Here is a 24,783-nt window from a genome sequence, read left to right as displayed (position 1 = left end):
TTTCTGAGCCATTATGTGTCTTTATTTTAGAATATGTTGATTTTTGCATATATATATATATATTAGGGATGCACGATATTGGATTTTGGCCGATATTCGATATGCCAATATTTTCAAAATAATTTTGGCCGATACCGATATATATATACAAATTTTTCGCCCTGATATATTTTAACTTTAATTTTACTGAAGAGAAATCCATGTACCTCTTCTGTACTGATTCTACCATAAATGTATTATTTTACAAATGTAGACAGACATTCACACCTGAAAAACAGGTCTTGGTGCTGCTCAGGATCACGACTCTTAAGATGTGTAATCATATTTTTAGTGTTGAAAGACAGTTGTTTTACGCCTCCTCGCATCACTTGTGCTTTACAAATATTGCAAATAGCAACTTTGTTATCTGTTTGAAAGATCTCGAAATACCTCCACACAGCTGACATGTTGTAAGTTTAAGTTTTTGGTGCTCAAGTTACGTTCATGGTCGTCGCGTGCACACACGCCCCCCTATCGGTTTGGCTCATCGGCAGAAATATTCTTATCAGCCGATGCCGATGATGGTCATTTTAAGCTTTTATCGGCCGATTTTAAGCTTTTATCGGCCAATACTGATGTTGTGCCGATATTATCGTGCATCCCTAATATATATATATACATATATATGTATAGAGTTATGTTTGATTGTTAACACCCCTCAAAATCACTTGATGAGCAAACTTTCTTATCAAGTTGGGGTTTATAAAAGTTTTTAGTAGCATTGTTTTAGTTGTGAAAGTGTAGAAGCCCAAGAAAAAATTCATCTGAAGTAAATGCTTTTAGATCTGATTAGACTTTTATGGGCTGAATCGTCTGTTTTTGTGCCTGTGAAACATGATAATCCTCCACACAACAGCAGTCTTTTAACTTGAAGCAGTCTGGATGTACTGAATGAGAGTGGAAGCTCTTTCTTTCATTCACACACACATGGCCTGTGTGTCTCCTTTTATAGAGGGAGAGAGAGAGAGAGAGAGAGACAGCCAGTCTGCTGCACATCTGGAGAAGTCATTTTCCCACAAAACGGAAAGACAAGCTTGTTTTATGTTTTAGAATGTGTAAAACTAAAAACGAAATGTATTAGTATTTTTAGACATGTAAAATGATCATTTATGAAGCATTTAAAGGGGGGGTGAAATGCTCGTTTTCACTCAATATCCTGTTAATCTTGAGTACCTACACTGAAAAAAAAGATTTGTTGGATTTACTCAATCGAATTATGGACATTGGTTCCACACATTCAGTTTGAGTTCAAAGTATCCAATGCATTTATGTGGTTTCATTATAATATGGTTGTGTTAATCCTATGCAATTTCAAAAAGTAATGTGTACATAGTCTTTTCAAGTTATACTAACATGATTCAGTAATGCTAGTTTAACATTATTTTTTTATTTCAGATATCTGCTTCAATCATGTTAATTCTGTGCAATTAAATCAAGTTATCTTAACATAATTTTGATAACTTCACTAAAATTAAATTTTAATACATTTCAATGGTTTGTTGTCGCATGTTTCATTTCACGTAACACAAAACTTTTGTAAATCCTTTATTTAACAATTTGAACAATGTGTAATTTAAATGGCATGTCTAAATAACATTGTGCTTTCAAAAGCATAGCATAAATAACTTCTCTGATTATTAAATTTAATAAAAATACATATCAGTTGTAATTAAACTAGTATAAAAACAAACACAGTTCATTTTGTATGCATAACATGTAGATCAACAATATATTTAAACCTTCATAAGTTTTACAAGATTTCTTTTTTTTTTAAACAATATCATAAACATAAGTAACATTATACTGCATGTAACTGTGCGTTTAAAAACTAATACAACATTGTAACACTATTTTATTTCATTTCTCTCACGAACCTTAAAACTGTACCCAAGAACACCAGTACCTGGAACTAGGGCTGCACGATAGTCACATCGCAGGATGTGCGATGTAGGCTGTCGTAGTTGATTTGTTATTCATTAACTGTACGGGCCAGCTGCTCTCCAGCTCTTGACGAATGTGATTCGCGGATTAATTGTACAGCTTAACCATCATAGAGTGAAAGTTTATCTTTTATATGTGTTTTTAAGTCCTGTCAGTTTAACAGGGCAGAGAGAGAGAGAGAAAGAGAGAAGAGAGAGGGAGAGGGAGAGGGAGAGAGAGAGAGAGAGCGAGCCCCGGCCGCAAGCTCACCAGCTTCAAACAACACGAGCGATGTCTTGCTCTCTCTCCCTCGCAATTATTAATCAATTGACACGATGGTGTTGATGTTTACATCATTTAAAATGAGAATGTAAGTGTGCTCACCCAATTTTTGTTTGTAAGAAAAAAATAGATTAGATTTCATATCGCAATATATATCGCAGAAAAATAAAATATCGCAATGTCATTTTTTCCCAATATCGTGCAGCCCTACCTGGAACTGTTATTTCAAGAAAAACGCTTTCGTTTCAAAGATAATTATATATAGACATTACAAAACAATGTGAAAATACAGTATCTGACCCTTACCTAAACTATAAACAATGTATCTTATTTATGCTAGTTCAACCATGTTTCATAGATTCAGCTCTCTAATCAATCAACTTCTGAACCAGTCCAAAGAAGGGCCAAATTCAGACAAAAAAAAAAGATAAAGAAACGAGAGCAGGCAAAGGGGAACAGTCTAAACAACAAGATCACGGTTTACCCTCTGCGGTGGTCTTGCATGAAGGCTGCTGAAATTTTCCGAGGTTGATTGTTTGTAGTCTCAGTAGTCATTCAAAAATCAGTCCATCTCACTGGTGGAGTTCAGATTTGAAATTGGGCCTTGATAGAGAGTTCACCTGCATCCAAGTCCATGATGAGTTTTTGCTAAATTTCATATGTAAAACGCAACTTTGTGGGGTACTGCAGGTTAAGAGCATAAATTAGACCAAAAACATTGAAGTTGCCAAAATCCACACTGTCAAGGTCCTGAAACACTGCTACACCCTCTAACACAATGCCTACATCATGGGCTTCATTGTCTGCAGTGTGCTTTATCAGGAAGATGCCCATGGTAGTCTTCTCAATCGCACACTGTAAAAGATCTTCTTCCATGTCCTAAAGACAGAAAAAAAGATGAATATGTATTACAATTAATGCTACATGTCTAGTGGATAAAATTATAATTTTTTACATTTATGTTGCAGTGTGCATATTTGATGAAACCATGTTTTTTAGATGTATTAATATTTTGCTTGTTGAACATAGTACAGATTCTATCAGTTAAGCTCTAACTACTCACCGCATACTCCTGAATGAGATCTTTAGAGTCCTCATTAAGATAGATAGACAGTCCTCTGATGGCAAGTTCACAAGCTGCATCAATGTCATCCTTAAAAATAAGCCAAAGCAGAAAAAGAAAGGTTAGTTTCAATCAATCAATCAATCAATCACCTTTATTTATATAGTGCTTTAAACAAAATACATTGCGTCAAAGCACTGAACAACATTCATTTGGAAAACAGTGTCTCAATAATGCAAAATGATAGTTAAAGGCAGTTCATCATTGAATTCAGTGATGTCATCTCTGTTCAGTTTAAATAGTGTCTGTTTTTACTTGCAATCAACGATATCACTGTAGATGAAGTGACCCCAACTAAGCAAGCCAGAGGCGACAGCGGCAAGGAAACGAAACTCCATCGGTGACAGAATGGAGAAAAAAACCTTGGGAGAAACCAGGCTCAGTTGGGGGGCCAGTTCTCCTCTGACCAGACGAAACCAGTAGTTCAATTCCAGGCTGCAGCAAAGTCAGATTGTGCAGAAGAATCATCTGTTTCCTGTGGTCTTGTCCTGGTGGTCCTCTGAGACAAGGTCTTTACAGGGGATCTGTATCTGGGCTCTAGTTGTCCTGGTCTCCGCTGTCTTTCAGGGCAGTAGAGGTCCTTTCTAGGTGCTGATCCACCATCTGGTCTGGATACGTACTGGATCCGGGTGACTGCAGTGACCCTCTGATCTGGACACAGACTGGATCTGGTGGATACAGTGACCTCGGAATAAGAGAGAAACAGACAAATATTAGCGTAGATGCCATTCTTCTAATGATGTAGAAAGTACGGTGTTATGTGAAGTGTTTCCGGTTCCGGTTTACCTTATTAATGCAGCCTAAAAATCCTTTAACGGATTTGGATATTAAAAGCATATTAGTATGTTATGTGTATGCCAGGTTAAAGAGATGGGTCTTTAATCTAGATTTAAACTGCAAGAGTGTGTCTGCCTCCCGAACAATGAAGTTTAAGACATTACTCAAGTCACAATTATACAAAAGAGCACAATGGGTCTCATTCACTAAAAGTTCCTAAAAATGTATGTGTATGGCAAATATGTTGTAGTCTAGAAAAATATAATAAAGATAATAGCTTGATTTTATTATGTGAAATGTAATGCTAATAACATCAATTACAAAAAATAGAGTGTGAATACATGCAAACAAAAAAAAAATTATAGTGTGCTAACCTGCTATTTTTACTTATTTATTCCTTACTTTTGCAGCAGACAAATCTCTTTAACGTAACCATCTGCACATGTCCAATCAAATAGTCAGCCAAGGGGTATTCATCAGTTAATTCACCGACTTCTACAAGGCTAACTGCCTTTGTTGGGGACTGACTTAGCTCGTAATTTGTCTGAACAGGCTTTGGAATTCCAAATGTACAGCAAATGTCACTGTAAAGAGAGGACAAGCAGAAATTAAGTCATAAATAACAACAACAATTAATGATTTTAAGTAACAATTTACTGTACGCTTCCAAATTAAAGACAATGCTATTTATAATATTACCCCCTTTTAAGATGTACCTTTTTGGAAAAAAGACTTTTTAATTTTTTCCAAAATGTATGGTAAATACTAGGAAATTAACCAACATTCACTTTAAAAAACAATTTATAGCATACCATAAAATAACCTTTATTGCAGCAGTCATTTATATTAATTATGATATCCATCTCAAAGTGACAACCATGTTAGTTAGCCAACAAAATTTGTATTCATTTAGATGTGAAATCCTAATATTGTAATCTTAAAACCTGCCTGAGAGATTTTTGTGAGTTATGGGCGAGGGCCGGGCTATCGAGTATTCGTTTACTTGATAAAATAGGTCCCTGCACTAAAAACATACTGTATGTTTAACCAGTGGTGGACGAAGTACACAAATCAAGTCCTTGAGTAAAAGTACAGATACGTATAGTAAAATATTACTCCAGTAAAAGTACTCCTTTTTCAATTTTACTCAAGTGAAAGTACAAAAGTACTCAATTTTTTATGTATTTAAGTAAAAAAGTACTGAAAGATAGATGGATTAATAGATAAAGATATATAGATTAATTTAATTTTATATTAGCACTTTTTTTTTTTTTTGAATCCTACTGCTCAAAATACCTGGGATTTTTCCCAAAATAACCACTATATGGAGTCAAGATATATTTTTGTTCATATGGACTACGTTGACGAGAGTGATGTTAACTGTGAAGCTTACACTGTGATGTACCTGAGAGAAAACAGAGATGACCATCTGATCTTCACCAGTAAGAACAAAGTATTTTAAAGTTTGTTGTTTTACAGAACATCACAGTTATATATGACATGATAATAAGGCCTGAAGTTAGGAAGAACATTTTAAGGAAAATATAATTATATTTTTATAATTATTTTTTCCTTCTCAAATCTTGTCTGTGGTGTAAAAACAACCCTGGCCAAACGGGGTGCTTCTCTTTTACTCTTTGATAATTACTGTAACGTTAGTTATCATGTTCTGAACATCACATCCTTTCTTTTCTCCCCAGATGTAATCTATATATATATATATATATATATATATATATATATATATATATATATGTATGTGGTTGAATAAAAATATTTGGACATTATTTATAAAAATTACCTCAAGTTGGCACCAGCAAGCTTGTTAGCTAGACAGTTAGCATCAGCTAACAATATTTACTTATTTTCGGTACGGTTATGAATAAACATTCATGTCAGTCTACTCGTCTAGTTAATCCAAACAATATAACGTTACTGCTGATAAACAATATAAAAACAGACGTCACATAGGACATGGTAGCATTTTAATAAAACTGTTAATATTACGGCAGCGTGGAATTTGAATTAATGAGTTATTTTATTAATTTGTGTTAATGTTTATTTTTTTATTTTTTTACCTAAAGCACAGAGACGCTGATTGATGTGTCTGAATCGTCTGCACTCGAGCATTTGAGTGGGCTTAAACAGATCACTCTTTACAGCGGATTTAGTTCCCAAACAACTGACAATTTTGACCCAAATATGATTTTCAGTTACAATAATTAATCCAAAATTTCGACATTAACAACTTACTTTTAGCAACATCAAGATGCACACGCGCTCACAAGATCTCCCGGTTCTTCTGTAGACTCGCACTAAACGGTTCATTTGAATCAGTGAGTGGTCGACTCCAGAACAGCTGCAATCGGATCATTCTAATTCGTAAACGAATCGTTTGGTGCGATTCGCGATCCGATTTAAAAGTTTATTTTTAAAGTTACTCAAAATAAAACTACTCCAGTAAAGTACAGATACTTGAAAAATGTACTTAAGTAAATGTAAAGCTACTCCGTTACTGTCCACCACTTTCGTTGGTAAATCAAAGACATGCATTGACAGAGCATCGAGCGAGCGCTTTTGCCCATTGCAGTGATATGACAACGGCTACGAACCCCTCCCCCACACAAATCCTAAAGTCCATGTTATTATTATTCACCTGATGAGAACTTGATTTCCATCTGTAAATTGTTTAATCGGATTGTAGAAGTTTGATAAACTAATGTTACCACTAATATTCATGGTTTATTAACCTGAATGTTACCCACCCAAAAAAAATCTGCAACGACACTCGACGAAATATACCATCGACATGATTTAAAAGCGTGTGGGGTTATCTTAAAACATTATTGTTGCATTTAATCTGACAATTAATGCATTTGTATAATATATCATACGATAGATACTGAAATTCTTACCTTTTAACGAGCTTTGAAAAAAGACAGTCAGTGCCCTCATGTGTCCTTTCCAAACCAACGGTCCTGGTGTGGTCTGGATTTCAAAGCGCATGCGGAGACACTCTCGCGCGCGTTGCTCCCGCCCAAACGACATATTTCACAAACCTGAATTAGATTAATTATAGCCTACACAATGGAATTAAGTTGAGAAGAAAATACAAAGTAATTGTGTGACATGGGCCTATTTTAATTAAATAAATCAAACAGCAGAAAAAAATCATTTTACATGAACACCATTTGTTTGAAATCTGAAACAATTTGAACATTTTCTTGCAAAGTGATTATATCATGTTTTGATGATTATGTTGAATTTCATTTAGAATTTAAACAATACAATTATGTTTCCATCTTAAACATAAATGTATTAAGTAGATTGTAAGTGTATCGTTTTAGTAAATTCAGTAAAACTGCTTTTCCTTTTTTTCAGTGTATAGAGTAGTACTGCATCCTTCATAACTCCAAAAAGTCTTTAGTTTTATTATATTTATAAGAGAAAGATAGTCTGTACCGTTTTTTCCTGGAAAAACCCGAGCGACTGGAGGCGTGACGTGTGGGCGGAGCTAAAGAATCACGAGCGCGAGTAGACTTTTGCGTTGAGAGCGTTTGGAAGCTGTGACATTACCGTGAGGGAAAAAAAACATCATCCAAAACAAACCATGGCTAACAGTCAGATTCAGCCGTATATTTATGATCCAGAATCAGATCCAGAGGCTGAAACTGAACGAGAGCAGCAGCATCAACGATTACAGCAGGACGTCTCTATGTGGTATGTATTGAAACTGTATATATTTGCTTAGCGGTTTTTGAAAAGTTCCACTTTATGTCGTCTTTTTTTTTTTTTAAGGTGTACATGTGGAAAGTGCAGTTTGATGACAACATCGCATGTTGTTTACTTGATGTGCTTATGCGCCTATAGCTAAGTTAACAACACAGAGATATTTGAAGCAGTTTTACTCAACGCCTGCGGTTCCAACACACGATCGTGACCCTTTTTCGTTGGGAATGCATTATCCTTAAGAAATAAACAATATGCAAATCCGGCGTCAAACTGGGCCTTGTTTGTAAAACAAACATCTTCAAATTCAGGGAACAAACAAAAACACTTGCACAACTCCGTTGATGCTCTGTAAAAATAAACTCCATCCACTGGTCCCTTAATGCTGTTTTTTTTTTTTTTTTTTTTGGTAATCTCGCTCTGATCAGTGAATGTCTCTGCTCTCAGTGCTCTGCTCTTCTGGGAGAAGTGCCCTTAGGACCCATATAAGGAAATAAGAAAAAAAACTTTCCGAAACTTGTGACAAACCGGAAGGAGTGTTTTTGGAACAAAAATACTCCTTCAAACGTACAACTTAATTTTTGAAACTTTGTCCATGTTTAGCATGAGAATCCAACTCTTTAACAGTTTAAAAAACTCAGTATGCATGAAATAGCATTCCTTTAAGAACAGTTACATTCATATTTAAATAACATTCTTTGGAACTGTCCTTTGCCATTTAAGCTCTAGATAATCAAGCTGTCTTTCTTGTGACAGGGTAAATGTCTAGTTACTCTTGTTAATGTAAAAAGAGGCTGAAAATGAGTTTTATTGCATTAGATCTCGTTAGATTGCTGAGGATGCATAGATCTTATCCTGTAAGGCCAATATTGAGCCACAATTTTGACCAGTTTTACTTGTACTTAAGAACTTGCTGATGGTCTTACAGAACTAAAATGTTTGGAAAATAAGACACTCTTTGAGGATTGTGGTTAGGGTTTGGTTATTTGACTTTCTTTCTAGCTTGTAATGACGAAGAGTGCGAAGTCCCAGTGAAAGCACATTTTAATATCACTGGTGACTGCTGTTGTTGACTGTTTCTAGCACTGTGATTTTAAAGAGACTGTAGGTACCTGTTAGAATGGCCAAATTGTGGCCTTTAAAGGTACCAAATGACAGGTTGGTTGAATTTGGTGTGAAAGGTTTCCATAAGATGACTCTTTATAAACATAATTATGATTGTGCATTCAGACTCGACTCCCAGCATTCAGTTTTTTGTGCAACTTTTATGTGCATCATCATTTTAAACTGCTTCTTGTTTAGTTTGAATGTGTTTATTTTAACAATTTCTATAAATAAATACACTCATATTATTTAACATCGTAGGTTTCTGCACTATGTCCTGCAAAGTTAAAGGTGCAATAGGTGATTGTCTTCAGAAACATTTTTTGTTATGCTGGTTGAAAGTCTCTTCACATCCCGATAGCAATCATTAAGTTAAGTGGTCTAAATGTATTTATCTGTATTTATATATTCTGTGGAAAGCATAGGACCAAGAAATGTACGTCCAATCAAAACACTGGGTCTGTGCATTTTAAGTAGCTTTCCTACCTGCCTGTCAACATATATATCTACATACCTCTGCGCATACGGTTCACGCAGACAGGATACGTCATCAGCGCATTCATTCACGCTGTGCAGACAGAGCAGACAAACATCAAAAACCTGGTATTGTAGGACTTTTAAAGTTTTCTCGCTGGTGAATGATGCATGATGTAGCCCAGTGGTTCCCAATTCCAGTCCTCACTAGTGATGTTTCGTTCGTGAACAAATCATTCTTTTTGAATGAATCTTTTAGGTGAACGAATCGTTCACGTAAGTCACTGACTCATATTTTCTCGTTCCCTGAAGTTTCTCCCTCCACAGCAGCGCGGCACTATTAGCAGCGCATTCGCAGCTCGGTGAATCGGGTAGCTTTGTGAACTGTTTCATTCTGTCAAAGAGTTACTCAACCTCGAGCCAATAGCCTTCGAGTATGAGATGTGATGGAGCATGTGATTTGTTGAATGTAGTGAATGAATACGCCCTTCACTGAACGAGTTTCATATGAGTCTGAACGAGATCGAGAGACATCGTTCGTGAAGGAAATGACTGAACTGGTACCCATGTCATTCGTGAAAGAGTTAAATGAACAGATACATGTCATTCGTGAATGAAATTAACTGGTACATAGCTTATCTCATTCGTGAGCGAAATGAATGAGAGTAAACCCAGTCAGTTGGCCATTTAGCATGTCAATCTCGTAAAATTCAAAGCGCAGTTATAGGTACTGTGCACTAGGGCTGTATCTATCGAATATGTTAGTAATCGAGTATTCTACCAAAAATTCCATCGATTAATCGAGTAATCGGATAAAATGTGTTTTTGCTTAATTAAAGTGCAATATTAATTACACAAGACTCCTGGGTCTCTTAAAATGAACAAACTAAGTTTCCTTTTTTAGAAAAAATATTTTTACTTTTTAAATTCATAAAATGCAATGCATACATCAAAAATAAATATTTAATTATTACCCATTGTATCTGTACTTGTACTGTGGACAATGACAATAAAGTTGACAGATGAATTAAGTGCATTTAAGTGCCATTCAGTTGGGGTTTCAAATAAAACATTTTCTGAGATGCACATTAAACACATAAAACATAAATTTAATTTATCTTTTAATTATTGAAAATTAAGCAAACTTAACTTTTTAGTAAACAAAGGGGATTTACTATAAAAAATAAAACATGGAAGAAATGTTGTGTGATTAAACCTTAAAAATTATGTTTGATTTTTTTTAGTAATAGGCTATGTACATTCTGCTGAACAATAGTATTACATCTCTGGCAAATACTTGTCTTTAAACTGGACTTTTATTTTGACGGGTTGACGTACCTTTACAGTTCTGTTCATGTGATGTGGCGCTAGTTTTACTCAAATCAAACAGTCAAATGCTCATGAAGTGACTGTCAGAGCAGTTCTGGAGATGTTGTTCATGTGTTCACGTCCTTATTTAGTGAGACAGCAGATGCTGATATCACCGCGAGCGTCACACGCACTTCAGTGTGTGTTAATAAAGGCAGACGCGCTTCTGCTCCATTCATTAACAGAGACACGCAGAACATGGAGGATTCATATTCAAATAGACTGTTCCGGCTTAAAATTAACAGATATAAGTCCATATCATAATTTGATGTAAGTGCAATGACCTATTTTTTATTAATTCATTCAAAATTTGGCAAATTTCCTTGCCATTCCGCATTAAACTGTAAAATCCGTTTTTATGACTGGATTCCACGATTCCCTCTGTGTTTTCTGCATTGCGGAAATCATAGGGCCCTAGTTGTGGTATGCCAGCTATATCTTGCAATGGACACACGCCATGACGTTCTCTCTACGTTTGCCCGTGCCCTCAAAACAAAACACTGCTGACTCCTTGCAGTATGTGATTTCGGACACAGCGCTTGTGTCTCCTTCTGCGTTCTGGGTGACGTAAACGCGTTGTCACTTTTAAAAAATAATTGTGAAAGAACCTGACGTGAGATTTAATATAAATTAAAAGAGGCTTCGAGGCAGAGGAATTTGCCTCGATCATTTTTTGTAATCGAGTTACTCGAGGAATCATTTCAGCCCTACTGTGCACATACGCTTGTTTTAATATTTAGCATACAGAACATAACTACACATTTAATCCCTGATTTATGAATGTGAATATATAATAATTGTAATTATAATTGTAATTATAATAATTGCTTGGTTCATCTTAACAACTTAATTAGACTTTATGCACACATTTTCATAAAGTCAAATCAGTTTTTGTAGCAAGTTGAATACGTTCGTTGATTTAAGACATAACACATAAGACTCTTTTTCGTCACCTGCTGGCAAATTTTATGTAATACGAAGAAATGGTCACTGAACGAATCAGTAAATGAATTTGAACGAATCATTTTGGTGAACGAACTGAAAATGAACGAATCTCTTGAAAGAATCATAATTTCCACCACTAGTCCTCGCGCACATATTTTGGATGTCTTGCTTCGTTAACACACTAGATTCAGATGACCAGCTCGTTAGATGTGAGCTACGTGAATGAACTGTGTTCTGATCGGTATGATCCCTACACAGTGTTCATTGCTCCCTACTCCCTGAGCAGGGGTTCAGTTTACTTAGGAACATGGACTGGAATTGGGAACCTCTGATGTAGCCTATTGTAGTAATGTTGTCTCTGGTATTCTGGTCTGTGAGCATAAATGCATTCAGGGGGCGTGGCTTTTGACTGCGATTGCAGGAAGGGCTGATGTTCGCTTTCAGTACTATCAGGCTAATGTTAGCATTTTCCAAGATCTCCTACTGCACCTTTAATATTTAAATTAGGGTTGTGCATGTATTTGGACCAGAAATTTTCCCTACAAGTATTTCGGTCTGGCACTTATGTCTACCAAATAAATGCATTGTTGTTTTTAGAATACATAATCTCACATCCCTCAGTTTTGAGAAATAATATGCAGGAAACTTAAAGAGGGTTTGAAATCTCCATCTCGACTGTATGTCTCCCTTTCTCTTTGTCTGTCCCATGCACGCTCACACAAACCAACCCTCCATGCTTTTACCCTGTATAACCTTGACAGTTAATACTGTTTTTTCAGATTAATCAATAATATGGTTTCCTGAGGCATTCTTAAGGTTTAGAATCCAGTGTATTGACCGATCACTCTCTTCATTAGTGCTCACATGACCCTGCTCTTGGGGTTAAATGATTGCCTAGTGTGGGTTTTTAATGTCTTTGTGATGTCTAGTCATGGTTCATGGCTAAACACACTAACATTTTTAGGTTGAGTAAATTAGAGACACACATTATTTATAGATTGTAATATGAATGTTTAAAAACTAAATAAAATACATTAAGCTAAACTTCGTTATTTAGACTATTAGAGTAGAAATGATGTCTACATTCCCTCTCTTTGCCTCTGCCTCTTTCTGTCCTCCACTGCAATGCAGCATGGTGTCTCTGCGCATACACTCTTACATAAACACATCTATACTCATAGACAGAAAAGTGCAGGGCAGCCCTATCATCCCTTATTATTCACAGCTGTAGTTATATTCATATATATCCTGTACACTGTTGCTTTATGAAATGTTGTTTGTATCTTATGTTCCTTGACACAAAAATATAACAGTAATAAAGCCTTTTGGATTATACCTATAAGCTTATGCTTGAAGTCTGCAGACAATGGGGAATTGTAACACTCGGTTCATATCATATGACTTTTGCCAGGGAGATCTTTTGAGAGAGAGAGAATACAAGTTGAAACTAAATGTTAGGGCTGCACGATTATGACAGAAATCATAATTGTCGATTATCATTCCATAAGCACGCAGAAAAATATAAGTGGACTTTTAATGATTACGTTAATGTTGCATCTATAATTGTAATTGAGATTTGAAATTCAAATAATTGTGCAACCCTACTAAATGTCAAAATGCAGTTGAAATTATTGCATTAAAGCTGCAGTGGGTAACTTTTGTAAAAATATATTTTTTACATATTTGTTAAACCTGTCATTATGTCCTGACAGTAGAATATGAGACCGATAATCTGTGAAAAAATCAAGCTCCTCTGGCTCCTCCCAGTGCTCCTATTGCCATTTGCAGAAATTCATCCGCTTCCAGTAAGAAACAACCAATCAGAGCTGCGGTCCGTAACTTTGTTTGTGTTCAAAATGTAGAAAAATGTATATAATAAGTGAGTACACCATGAATCCATTTTCCAAACCGTGTTTTTAGCTTGTCCTGAATCACTAGGGTGCACCTATAATAAGTGTTTATATTCAGACTATTTTAGATTGCTTCGGGGGTACCGCAGCGGAGTAACCCAGTACCTTTGTGATTCTTCATAGACATAAACAGAGAGAAGTAGTTCCGGCTACGATGTTCTTCCGCAAGACGCAAGCAGTTCTGTTTATTAACCGCTAGAGCGTCAAAAGTTACCTACTGCAGCTTTAAGCTTGCTTGAACTGTTTAAAGAATCATACATGTCATCTAAATTCATGTGGTAGCTTTGTGTGAGGAGCAAACTGACTACATTAAGTAAGAGTCATGACTCATGTCACTTGGAGCGCTTTTGTGAGCTGATTAATTGAAAATAACCAACTTTTATGGTGCTGTTGTGACCTGTTTGAAGCTTGAAAGCTTCATTCCCCATGATTTTGTAAATGCATTGGGAAAATAACCAGAACATTATTCAAAAATTCTCTTTCTGTGGTCCATGAAAGAAAATCAAACCGGTTTGGAGTAAATGATAACAGTATTTAGTTTTTTGAATAAACTATTCTTTTGCTGATAGAAGACACTGCATCAAAATATTGATGAGAAATTCAGTAGCTTCAAAAGGTTTATAAGCTAATGACAATTTTTCCAGAAAAAACTTTATGGAGTATCAGAAAACATGCTCTACTCACACATTCCCAGTCACAAAGTCTGAGACTCTGATGCAGCTTTTATGCAATGGAAGGCTAAAGGTTGAGCAGACAGCACTGCCATGTATTGTATGTTGCATGTACATTTATTGTACACACTTCCCTTGTGGTGAAGCAGTGATGCCAGATTCAGAGAGGGAGTCAGCAGTTCACATCATGACATGTGTGTATCATTTCCAGTGGAGGAGGGAGAGGGGAATTCCCAGAGAGAACGGAGCCATGCTTCAGACGGTCCTGCAGTGAAACAATGAGTAAACCTTTGGAGAACACTGACAAATAGTGATCCTGATAGGTTAAAAGTTAACTGGAGATTTCCTGAGACCAAAAAACTTTTCACATGCACACAAGCTGTCTTTGTTTTATTAGCTGAAATGATCTTATGCAGAATTCTGAATCACACTTATGAATCAAGCATCATTATGATGATACCCTCTCACAATTTATTCAGGTAATTATGCTTTGATTTGCTTGTTTAAGTTAAACAGCTGGTCTTATGTATTTTTTTCATTTCTCCAGAATGTATTTAATCTTGAATTTCCCCGGATTATAACTAGATTTTACGTCCCAGTAAATGTTAAATTGTATTTAGTAAAGTTTATTACTTAAACATATAATAGTATTATTAATAAAATAAGTATTAATAATATATATGGATATATAACACAAACACACACTATGTTTCTATCATTCATGTTTTTACTGTGTTTACAAATTGAAATTATAATATCTGAGGCTATTACTAAATATTATAGTATTTATAACTGGAAGAAAAGGGTAAAATTATATATAATGAATCCAAATTTGTTGTGTAACTAGCTTTTAAATTTAATAAAAAACTTCTGTGTGTGCTTGTTTAGGGAAAGAATGTCATAAAAGAGCATTAGAAGTGAAAGGCTCAGGAACAGGAGAAAAGTGTCTATTATGGAGCTTACTGTGGGTTAAAAGATGGAGAGAACGAGAGAGAATGTGTGCAGGATGAGTGAAGGCGTCGGACGGCTTATTGTCTCTGTGCAGCTCAGCAATTCCCAGTAGAGCTTGAGGCAAAGGAAAATTCTTCGTATTCATCGCGGTGCTATTTTTCTAGTCAAATATTTACCTAGTGTTGGGTGACTGCGTTCCCTTCAGATTGCCGGTTAACATTTCAAAAGCTGTTCACAGTAAACACAGCCAAGAGCACTGGGATGACATCGCCTGCACCTGTGCTTTGAAAAAAAGAGCACAGGTGGCTACTTATTGTACCTGCTTTTTATTTATCATGTTTATTATTAATATTATTCATTGAAATAATTTAAGTGCACTAAGTATTTTTCATAAAGTTAAATTTCACTCATAAAGGAATCTATTGTACATTTCACAAACATGTTGATAAACGCACACAAAATGAAAACTCGAGATCACATATCATGATCACATGACCAGCTGAATACTTCACATTTTTTGTGTTAGATGGTATCAGAAACTTTTGTTTGCAGAATAAATGAATTATGCTGGACCGATTATACCATAGTGATCATGAACACATGAAATAAAGATGAATGCACATTTAAGAACCTGTTGATGAAACCTAAAGCAGCTGCCTTCCCTTCTGTCAAGTCAGTCACAGACTGACCATGTTTTGAGTTTGAAGGCTTCTCCTAAGGTTTCAGAAAGGCTTATAAGGCACGTCTAGTCTACCGATCTAACAAATTCAACTGAGCTCTGAAGAGAAGCAAGCAAATATTTAGTCAGAAAGAATTGTGCTTATTCCTTAATTAGAAATTTGAAACGATACACAATTGTGAACAAATTCACTTCTATTCAACTGCTTTTCAGATGATTTTTATTTTAACTATTATTAACTTGGATCAGTGTTATGTATAAATAAAGCACTCTGTGGTGACTATTTAATTGGGGCAAGGCTCTTGTGTTGAGTGTAAATGAAGTGTTCTGTATGACTAATGTCCTGATTGGTCTGTGGATTTATGTCCGTGCGCTGTGAATCTCTCTCCACTGAGTGTGATCGATACACTCCCTCACTGTGACTCACATGTCCTCTGAGTGAACTACTGCTGCTGCTGTGCTTTCATTGGGCTGAAAGGGCAAAAATTACAGCCTGTGAGCGTGAGAACAGTATATTCGTCAAAAAAAAAACCGATACAAAGCTGCCTGACTTTTCATTTTAACATTCAAGTGATTGGGGTCAGCAAGATGTTTTTGAAAGAAGTCTCTTATGTTCACCGAGGCAACACCAATTTGGTCATAAATAGTCAAAATGGTAATATTGTGAAATAATATTATAATTGAATGCTTTTAATATATTTTGAAATGTCATTTATTCCTGTGATGGCAAAGCTGGATTTTCAGAAGCCATTACTCCAGTCTTCAGAGTCACATGATCCTTTTCTCGATCCTTTTCTTTTTACTGTGATACATATTTAGTACAAAAGTATATAAGGATCACAGTCTATTATATATGTTTTGATGTTTTAATTACAGTATTTTACATTAAATAATTTTGTTAATGACCGCTAAACTGTGTATTTGACTGACCTATGTTTCTAGTTTAATCATCAACCTCACTCCAACTTACTCAGATCAGTATTTCACATCTCTTTGTTTACTTGTTCGGTAAGTAGCCATGTAATAAGTAGTTTAACTTTCAGTCAGCCGGTCGTTATCGCAAAATACACTCCTTCAGGGTGATTCGAGTCGTGATCGCCTTGTCAGTTGGTGTCGTGATAATGACCGGCTGACTAGACCTGGTCTTTTATTTAGCATGGATTAATCCGAGCTCTGACGGTTCTCAGGGTTTGCATACAGTTTGTGCTCTTTAGGTGGGGTCAGTGCCTGTACACACAGCTGTCAGCCTTCACTGATGAATCACTGGGGAGGGAAGTGACGTGATGTGAACAGCATTTAAACTCGTGTGTGTGTGTGTGCATGTGCGTCAGTGTTTTGGACTGTTTTCCTTTGGCTTTCTGGTGCCTTTCAAACACAAGCGTATAGGTAAGGCTGTGTTTTATACAAACTCTAGTTAGTGCTATGATCTGTTTGCCAAGTGTGTGGATTGAATTGAAATGCATTAATAAATGGCTCCTGAAGGTCTTTATAACTCTTTTTGACACTGAAATTTGTACATTAATGTTAATATGTGTTATATAAATGTCATCACTTGGCATTTCAAGTGTGGTAATTTTTGCAATTTGTTTTCAGTCTGTCTGGTGTTCGTTTTGCTTATACATGAGCGTTTATTGGTGAAGTGATTATTGTAGGAAATTAACATTTACCATTTAACATTTGTCAATTTTGCAAAACATCAGCTGAATAAATAAGCTTTCCATTGATGTATTGTGTATTAGGATCGGACAACATTTGGCCGAGATAGAACTATTTGAAAATCTGGAATCTGAGGGTGCAAAACAAATAAATAAAAATAAATAAATATTGAGAAAATCGCCTTTAAATTTGTTCAGATGAATTCTTAGCAATGCATATTAGTAATCAAAAATTACGTTTTGATATATTTACAAAATATCTTCATGGAACATGATCTTTACTTAATATCCTAACAATTTTTGGCATTAAAGAAAAATCTATAATTTTGACCCATACAATGTTTTTTTGGCTATTGCTAAAAATATACCCCAGCGACTCAAGACCTGTTTTGTGGTCCAGGGTCACATTCTTATGCTTGTTAAACTGGATAAATCCTTTTGTCAAGTTTTTTGTTTTTCCCTTTATAATCGTCAGACTTTGCATTTCTTTTACAAAAGAAAAGCAAACCAACAGGTTTTTTTGCTAAACAGGCAGAGTAATAGAATTTAGAATCAGACTTAAATGGAGACAAATGATAAAACAGAGCACAGAGACCTTCTCACCTTTTTTTCCCCCCACAATAGCAGTATTCACTTGCATTGGTCTGTCTCTACCCAAGAACATTGTGCTATCTTTGATTTGTTCATGTGGAATGTGCATCGCTACATGAAAAGGAAGCATGTTTCTGCAGTGTCTTCCTAAAGAAGCCCAAGGTTCCTAGAGGAAGGAAAAGCAGCCCATTGTTTTCAGCAGTTGTTTCCATTGGCCGTGTTGATTGGTTCTATTCCTTAAGTGCCCTTTGAGGATTTTTATGTAAACAGCCAAGGGAACCTGAAGAACATTTTTCACCGTCAACATTCGGGTGCACTTTATATAGTTAAAGAGGGTCACATGTGATACAATTACTCATTTTTATTGGTCATTTCTGCCTGGCTCATATGTGCACTAATTGCTTCTTGTCTTACATACAACATAACCTCAGTAAATTGTAAGCTTAAATTGATTTTTAATACATTTTAAATAATTCAGTGCTTCACAATTTCCTCTGTCTTTAGAAAGGTGATGATGCTTTCTTTTTGTACTATGATTAAACTCTTGTTTGAGTTTTGCATATTTACAGAATGTGACATTTTTGATAGCTACATTTTTTTATGGCTCAATTAAAGTTTAGCTGTGTTACACAATGCATAAAATATCATTTTCCAAAATCCATAATGGGGCACTTTTATGGTTTAAAACAGTTGGAAAAAGGACTTAAATGGCTATAGAGTGGCTCAGCTATAGAAGTTAAATTGTTTTTGTTTGCCAATAAATGTCTAATATTAATACGTAAATATATTTTAACAATATATTCTTCATTATTTAAGACATTATTGTTTGTTTCTACAGAAGTGGCTCTGAAGGTTCACCTGAGTGACACTAGCACTCATCAGCCTCTCGCTGGTGTCACCGTGGAGATCTTCACTAACCACATCCCTGTTGCCTCGGATATCTCTGGTGCCGACGGCAATGCCTTTATCAGGTTCCCCTATCGCCTTGGCGACCTTCTTGTAGTGACTGCAACCAAGCGTGGCTACGTACCCAACTCCATTCCATGGCGACCAATCAGGCTTCCTGGTAATGATCTCATATTGGATTATATATTGCTCATAAGCTCTGTTTTACATTTACACTGCCTTTCCTGTCATCGAACACTCACGTAAAGTTGATTTTAAAAACTGAAATCATTTAATAACAATATTACGTGTCTTTTGCCGATCTCAAAATCAATATCCTTTTTCCATGCTGTACATTGTAATATTGCCAATGCCTGAATTCACTAGTAGCATTTAAAACAATTGTTTTTAGTTTTTAGGGGTTTTTTTTGTAAACTATTAGTGTTTTTTAATAACATAAAAAAATATAAATAGTAAAAACATGGATGTTTGTAATTTTTTTAAATGTGGCATCTCACTTTTCTCTGTTCAAGTAAACAGTTTCTGTAATAGTTTTTTTTTTTTTTTCGCGTGTTTTAAAGCCTTATTTCTTTGCTTTGATGATTGTATTAATGGGATGGATTACTTCTTCTGTAACTCTTGGAGAGTGACACATCCTTTGGGTCATTCTGTAGAGGATCTGGGACAGGAAATGAAAACTGGATTGGAGCAGGAATTCAGAAAGCTGTTAGAAATAAACAGAGTGTTCCATTACATCTAATGAGATTAACCTACTAACCAGTCGCAGACAAAATAAATTGTACCTAAGTTCCTCAACACAGCACAATCGCGCAGATGTTTCAGGGTGCTGAGATTTAGCAGTGTGGTGTGAACAGAAGATCATTTTCAGTGGTATCGAGATGTTGTGGATACTGAGTGTGCAGGCCTGATTGTGATTCATCTTTCTAATTATCACTTTGTTTGTTTGTGTGTGTTTTGAAGTCTTTTCATCTCTCAGTCTGGATCTGCTTCCTGAGAGGGCTGCTACTCTGATGGTGTACGATGATGTGGTGCAGATCGTCTCTGGATATCAAGGTAACAGTCACTTGTGTTTGTGTGTGCGTGTGCGTGTGTGTATGTGTGTGTGTGTGTGTGTGTGTGTGTGTGTGAGAGAGACATATCAGGACTCAACTGTATAATGACATGGGTATGACACAGGTATTTCAAGGAGAGGGCGACTTATGAGAACATAACCCATGTCCCATTTTTCAAAACACTTATAAATCATACAGAATGAGTTGGAAATTTTTTTTTACAAAGTTTCCTGTGAGTTTTAGGTTTAGGTGTAGGGTTGGTGAAGGGCCATAGAATATAAAGTTTCTACAATATAAAAACCATTATGCCTATGTGATGTCCCCACTTTTCACAAAAACAAACGTGTGAGTGTGTGTGTGTGTGTGTGTGTGTGTGTGTGTGTGTTTGAACAGTCTTGACATTGTGAACCTAACTCAGTTATATTTTTCACTTTAACAAATCACTTTGAATGTTGCTCCCTCAAAGATGCAAAAAGACAGCCTCAAAAATATTGGTTTAATATGTAATTAATTTGTTTTGGTTTCTTTTTAATTTTATTTGCGTTTATGTCCTGCAAGAAATAGAAAAACATGGGTTAAAGTTATTTGTGATTTGATGTGCTCTGTAATTTAACTCTGTAATGAATCTTTAATGTGGATGTACTTTTATTATTAACACATGACAACACACACTGCTTCACTGGGGATTGAAAAGAGCGTGTTAATGAACCACCTGTAATATAAGAGAGAGTGAGGGTGTGTCTGGAGTCAACGGCCAAACAAATCCCTAGTGTCGTGTGTGTGTGTGTGTGTGTGTGTGTGTGTGTGTGTGCATGCGTGCATGCGCGCATGTTTGTTTGTACAGGTCAGCATGTTTGAAGTCATAACATTTAAAAAATTCCATTTAACATCATGTTCATGTATTGTCACTTTATTATTCTATGTAAAGAAAAAAAAATCTTTAATCTGTATTTTAGGGAACACTTTTTAGATAAGAGTTTTAAACCAAGTGTGATTTTTATATATGAAATAAATAAATATATCACTACTAATAGTCACTACTGTTCAAAAACCTGGGGCCAGAAACATTTTTTTGTAATACTTTTATTCAGCACAGATTCATTAAATTAATTGAAGTAATGAAAAAAATCTGTTTCAAAATATCAATATGTTTTATTGATAGTAATGCATTGACAATAACAAGAAATGTTTCTTGAGCACCAAATCAGCATTTCAGAATGATTTCTGAAGGATCATGTGACACTGAAGACTGGAAGGTTGGCCATCATTCAATATCAACAAAATCTATATTTTAACTGAAGAAGTGTAACACAAGTTGCATTTAAAGTAGCATTTACTGTAGATGTATTTACACAGGTTATTAAATTCTACTTAGAGATTAAACAAATGCATGTACACTGCAGTTAGAATTGCATAAATAATCTTAAATAAATAATCTCACCATATACTGAATATAGAACTGCGAAATGATATTTTTTTTAATATTCATTTAAAACCACCAAATCACTATTTTAATGAGTGATCCATTGATTCACTCATTCGCCCGATTAGTTCAAAACATTCATTCAGGAATGAAGCAAGTGACTTGCTGTTTTCAGAACCATGTATAAGTGTACTGCTCCTGCTATTCATGCCATAGAAAGGTATGGTAAGGTATATATATACTAGAATGCAGTTTCGAATTTAAAAGCTGTCTGTATGATTTGACATGTTGAATCATTCAGAAACGAAACACCAGTGTTGATCAGAGGCAAAATAGAGCGAAGCAGTCCATACTGAAAATATTGTGTCAAAAATGTAAGACACTTATTACATATCTTTGCACGGAGTATAATATATACTATCTAATATAATACTTTCTATCATTCTGTCCTGTTGTCCACGTGGCTCATGAGACTTCATGCTAATTAAAGCTTTCTGTGTGCGTCTGATACCACAGTGAAATGAGAGGCTTTATACACACTCGTGCACACACACACACACACACACACACACAAAAAGCAAGAATGAGAAGAATTTGCTTTTCAAACCAATCTTTCACATTCCTCCTTTTCCTGTGTCCCTGTTACCCACATGTGCTCTTTTCTTGCACTGTTTTGCTTTACTCTTCCTCCTAGCAACCTCTTTCTTTTTCTGACCTGTCCCTGGGTGTGTGTGATATGTCAGGAGAGAAACATGTTTATGGGTCTCAGGGGAACACTAACACTGCACTCTCACTCAGAGCGTCGCCCCAATCCCGTCCCCTAAAAACATTCAATCACCACAGAAACCCCAGTAAGGTTTTTCATGGTGGTCAATAACAGATAAATGGCCGGTAATAAAAGTCTACTCTATAGCATTAAATAAATGAAAAATTAAGCACTAAACACTAAAATCTATTGTTTTAAATGCCACAAGTAAATTTTGTAATCATAATATTATATTGTATGAAATATGAATATTATAGATATTCATTTTGAGATTTGCTGAAGATTACATTTAATGTTGTTACTAAATGATTGCAGCTTTGAGTGTTACATGGCAGCAAAGGGAAACTTAATGAGATACTGCAAAATTGAATATCAGTATGAGCTGTTATTGTATAAATGTTTACAAATCTAGTATCAGCTTATAGTATTTAAAAAAAAAAAATTTTGTATTTTTTTTATAGTATCTTTTTTTTTTTTAAGAAATAACTTTTTTTATTCAGAAAGGATGCATTATATTGTTACTGTAAAGCATGTATTATGTTGCAAAAGTATAATAATAATGTTTTTTCTGTTTTAACTTTTTATTATAACTTTTATATTTCTATTCATCAAAGAGTATTGGAAAAAAAATTTCCTTAACCATTACCAAAAAATATTAAACCTGGATAACGATGAGAAATGTTTCTTAAGCACCTGTGATTCAGCTTTTCCATCACAGCTTTTAATAACATTTTACAACCTATAAACACATTAATTTAATTTAATAAAAAAATTTAACCATAAACTATTTTCCTGATCACAAACTATTAGAACTGTGTAGTGTATTATGCACCCCTAGCACTGAGGGTCTTTATCTTAGTTTAGTGGGGTACTAAGGACCATGTGGGCTATAGCATAGTCTCATGTCTATGGTATGTGAGATCTGCCACAATGGAAATATAATGACATCATCTCTCTCAAGAGACGCACGCTGCAATACCAGCACTACATCAGCTGCTGATTTTTCCGTTTGGAAGGAGAGGGAAAGAGATGAAAGAATGGAGCTGCATGGGTTATGTCATGGATGGCAAATCATTAACCTTGTTAATTATCTTTTTTTTTTGTTGTTGTGTATGTGTATGGTTTACATCTGTAGGTTCAAAGCTGCAGCCATGGGTTCAGTTCCAGAGAAGAGCATTGAGTCTTCCTTCTAATGCAACCTACACCAACCTGACCGCCTTCTTAACTGTGAGCAGTTCAACACAAGACACACAGTACTTCCCTTACCTTCAGGGACTTCATCCCAATTACACAGGTAACACACAAGAGAGCTGAGGACTAGGGATGACATGACCAGTGTTGGGGCTAGTTACTCAAAAAAGTAATATATTACATATTACATATTACTCTCAAAAATAGTAATGCCTTACTTTACTTTATTACTCCCTGGAGAAAGTAACTAGTTATATTACTAGTTATATTACTAGTTACATCTTTTTTTCTTAATTACTCTATAATTGCCTGAGATGCATCAGATGGAGGGAGAACATACAAAGGAGGAGTGTTCTTTAGGGTCTTTATCAGTGGCGGCTCCTGCCAATTCTCTCAGGGGGGGGCAAATGTTTGCTCTATTAATGAGGATAGGTCACCCATTCAATTGATAAATTAACGGGTAGTTAAAGATGTAAAGGGAACCGAACTACTGTAGTATTAATTAAAAATAAACTGACATTAGGAATCAATCTCTTGCACTCCTTATTTTTCTATATCCGTGTTAACACTATTCAGCAGCATATGAAGACTAACACCAGGATGTGGTTTTTCCAAAAAATACTTTTTACTTTTCGATTTCAGTTTAATTAGAAATAATTGAAGTCACATAAATCACTGTTTACACAACTCACTTATATTACTGCTCGTCAGTACACCTGTTCTCTAATCAGCGGTTAATTCCATCAGGTGCGTGATTTCACATAGAGCAGCTGTTACTACACAGAGCCGTTATTAACTGAGAAGATGCGCAAATCCACGTTCATTTTCAGCGTTTATTGGCACGGTTGTATGAACATATGGTTCACGCACCTGATGGAATAAACCGCTTTAGAGAACCGGCTTTACTGAGATGCGCATTAACGAGCGGCCGATCGTGATCGGAGCACTCCTACAAAATAATTACTGAATCTCCACCCGTCGAAACTAGCTTTCTGTTGATGGGAACCTTCCTCTGAAAAAGAGCTTGCCGTTGTTGACGCTTCCATTTTTCCCCATCTGTCTGAGCGTGCCGCTCTGCTGCCGGCTGTCGACCAATCAGTGATGGTAAATGATACCTCGTGCCAAACCCAGACCAATCACTGTTCCATTCACGCCCTCCTTCCCTTCCCTTCTGTTCTCTGTGTTGTGTGCCTTGTGTGTGATGAAGGTGCTACTGGCAAATGTAAC

General features: G+C 35.6%; 1 protein-coding gene and 1 long non-coding RNA gene across 5 annotated transcripts in view; one reads left to right on the top strand and one right to left on the bottom strand.

Moving 5' to 3' along the window:
- Positions 1-24,783, top strand: part of LOC128030675 (protein FAM171A1) — a 38,066-nt gene that overhangs the window by 3,769 nt on the left and 9,514 nt on the right. Inside the window, exons 1-4 of one of the 3 annotated variants that reach the window (XM_052618488.1) lie at positions 14,688-14,821; positions 19,057-19,284; positions 20,085-20,177; positions 23,501-23,659. In XM_052618488.1, the coding sequence (XP_052474448.1) occupies positions 20,135-20,177; positions 23,501-23,659 (202 nt within the window). In that variant the 5' untranslated portion in view covers positions 14,688-14,821; positions 19,057-19,284; positions 20,085-20,134. Of the gene's footprint in view, positions 1-14,687; positions 14,822-17,159; positions 17,359-19,056; positions 19,285-20,084; positions 20,178-23,500; positions 23,660-24,783 lie in introns of those variants that run through there. The other 2 variants (XM_052618487.1, XM_052618486.1) reach the window with 2 other exon arrangements.
- LOC128030676 (uncharacterized) lies at positions 1,220-7,141 on the bottom strand. 2 transcript variants are annotated; one of them, XR_008187938.1, is made up of 4 exons: positions 7,057-7,141; positions 3,727-4,725; positions 3,305-3,394; positions 1,220-3,120 (listed from the first exon to the last, which is right to left on the bottom strand). It is a non-coding gene; the product is annotated as an uncharacterized LOC128030676 (long non-coding RNA). The 2 variants fall into 2 exon arrangements; XR_008187937.1 differs by lacking the exon at positions 7,057-7,141 and adding an exon at positions 6,395-6,614.

This window comes from Carassius gibelio, chromosome A16 (genome assembly GCF_023724105.1).
Source record: "Carassius gibelio isolate Cgi1373 ecotype wild population from Czech Republic chromosome A16, carGib1.2-hapl.c, whole genome shotgun sequence".
In the NCBI taxonomy this organism is placed as follows: Eukaryota; Metazoa; Chordata; class Actinopteri; order Cypriniformes; family Cyprinidae; genus Carassius; species Carassius gibelio.
This window is presented reverse-complemented; position numbering and strand designations above follow the sequence as displayed.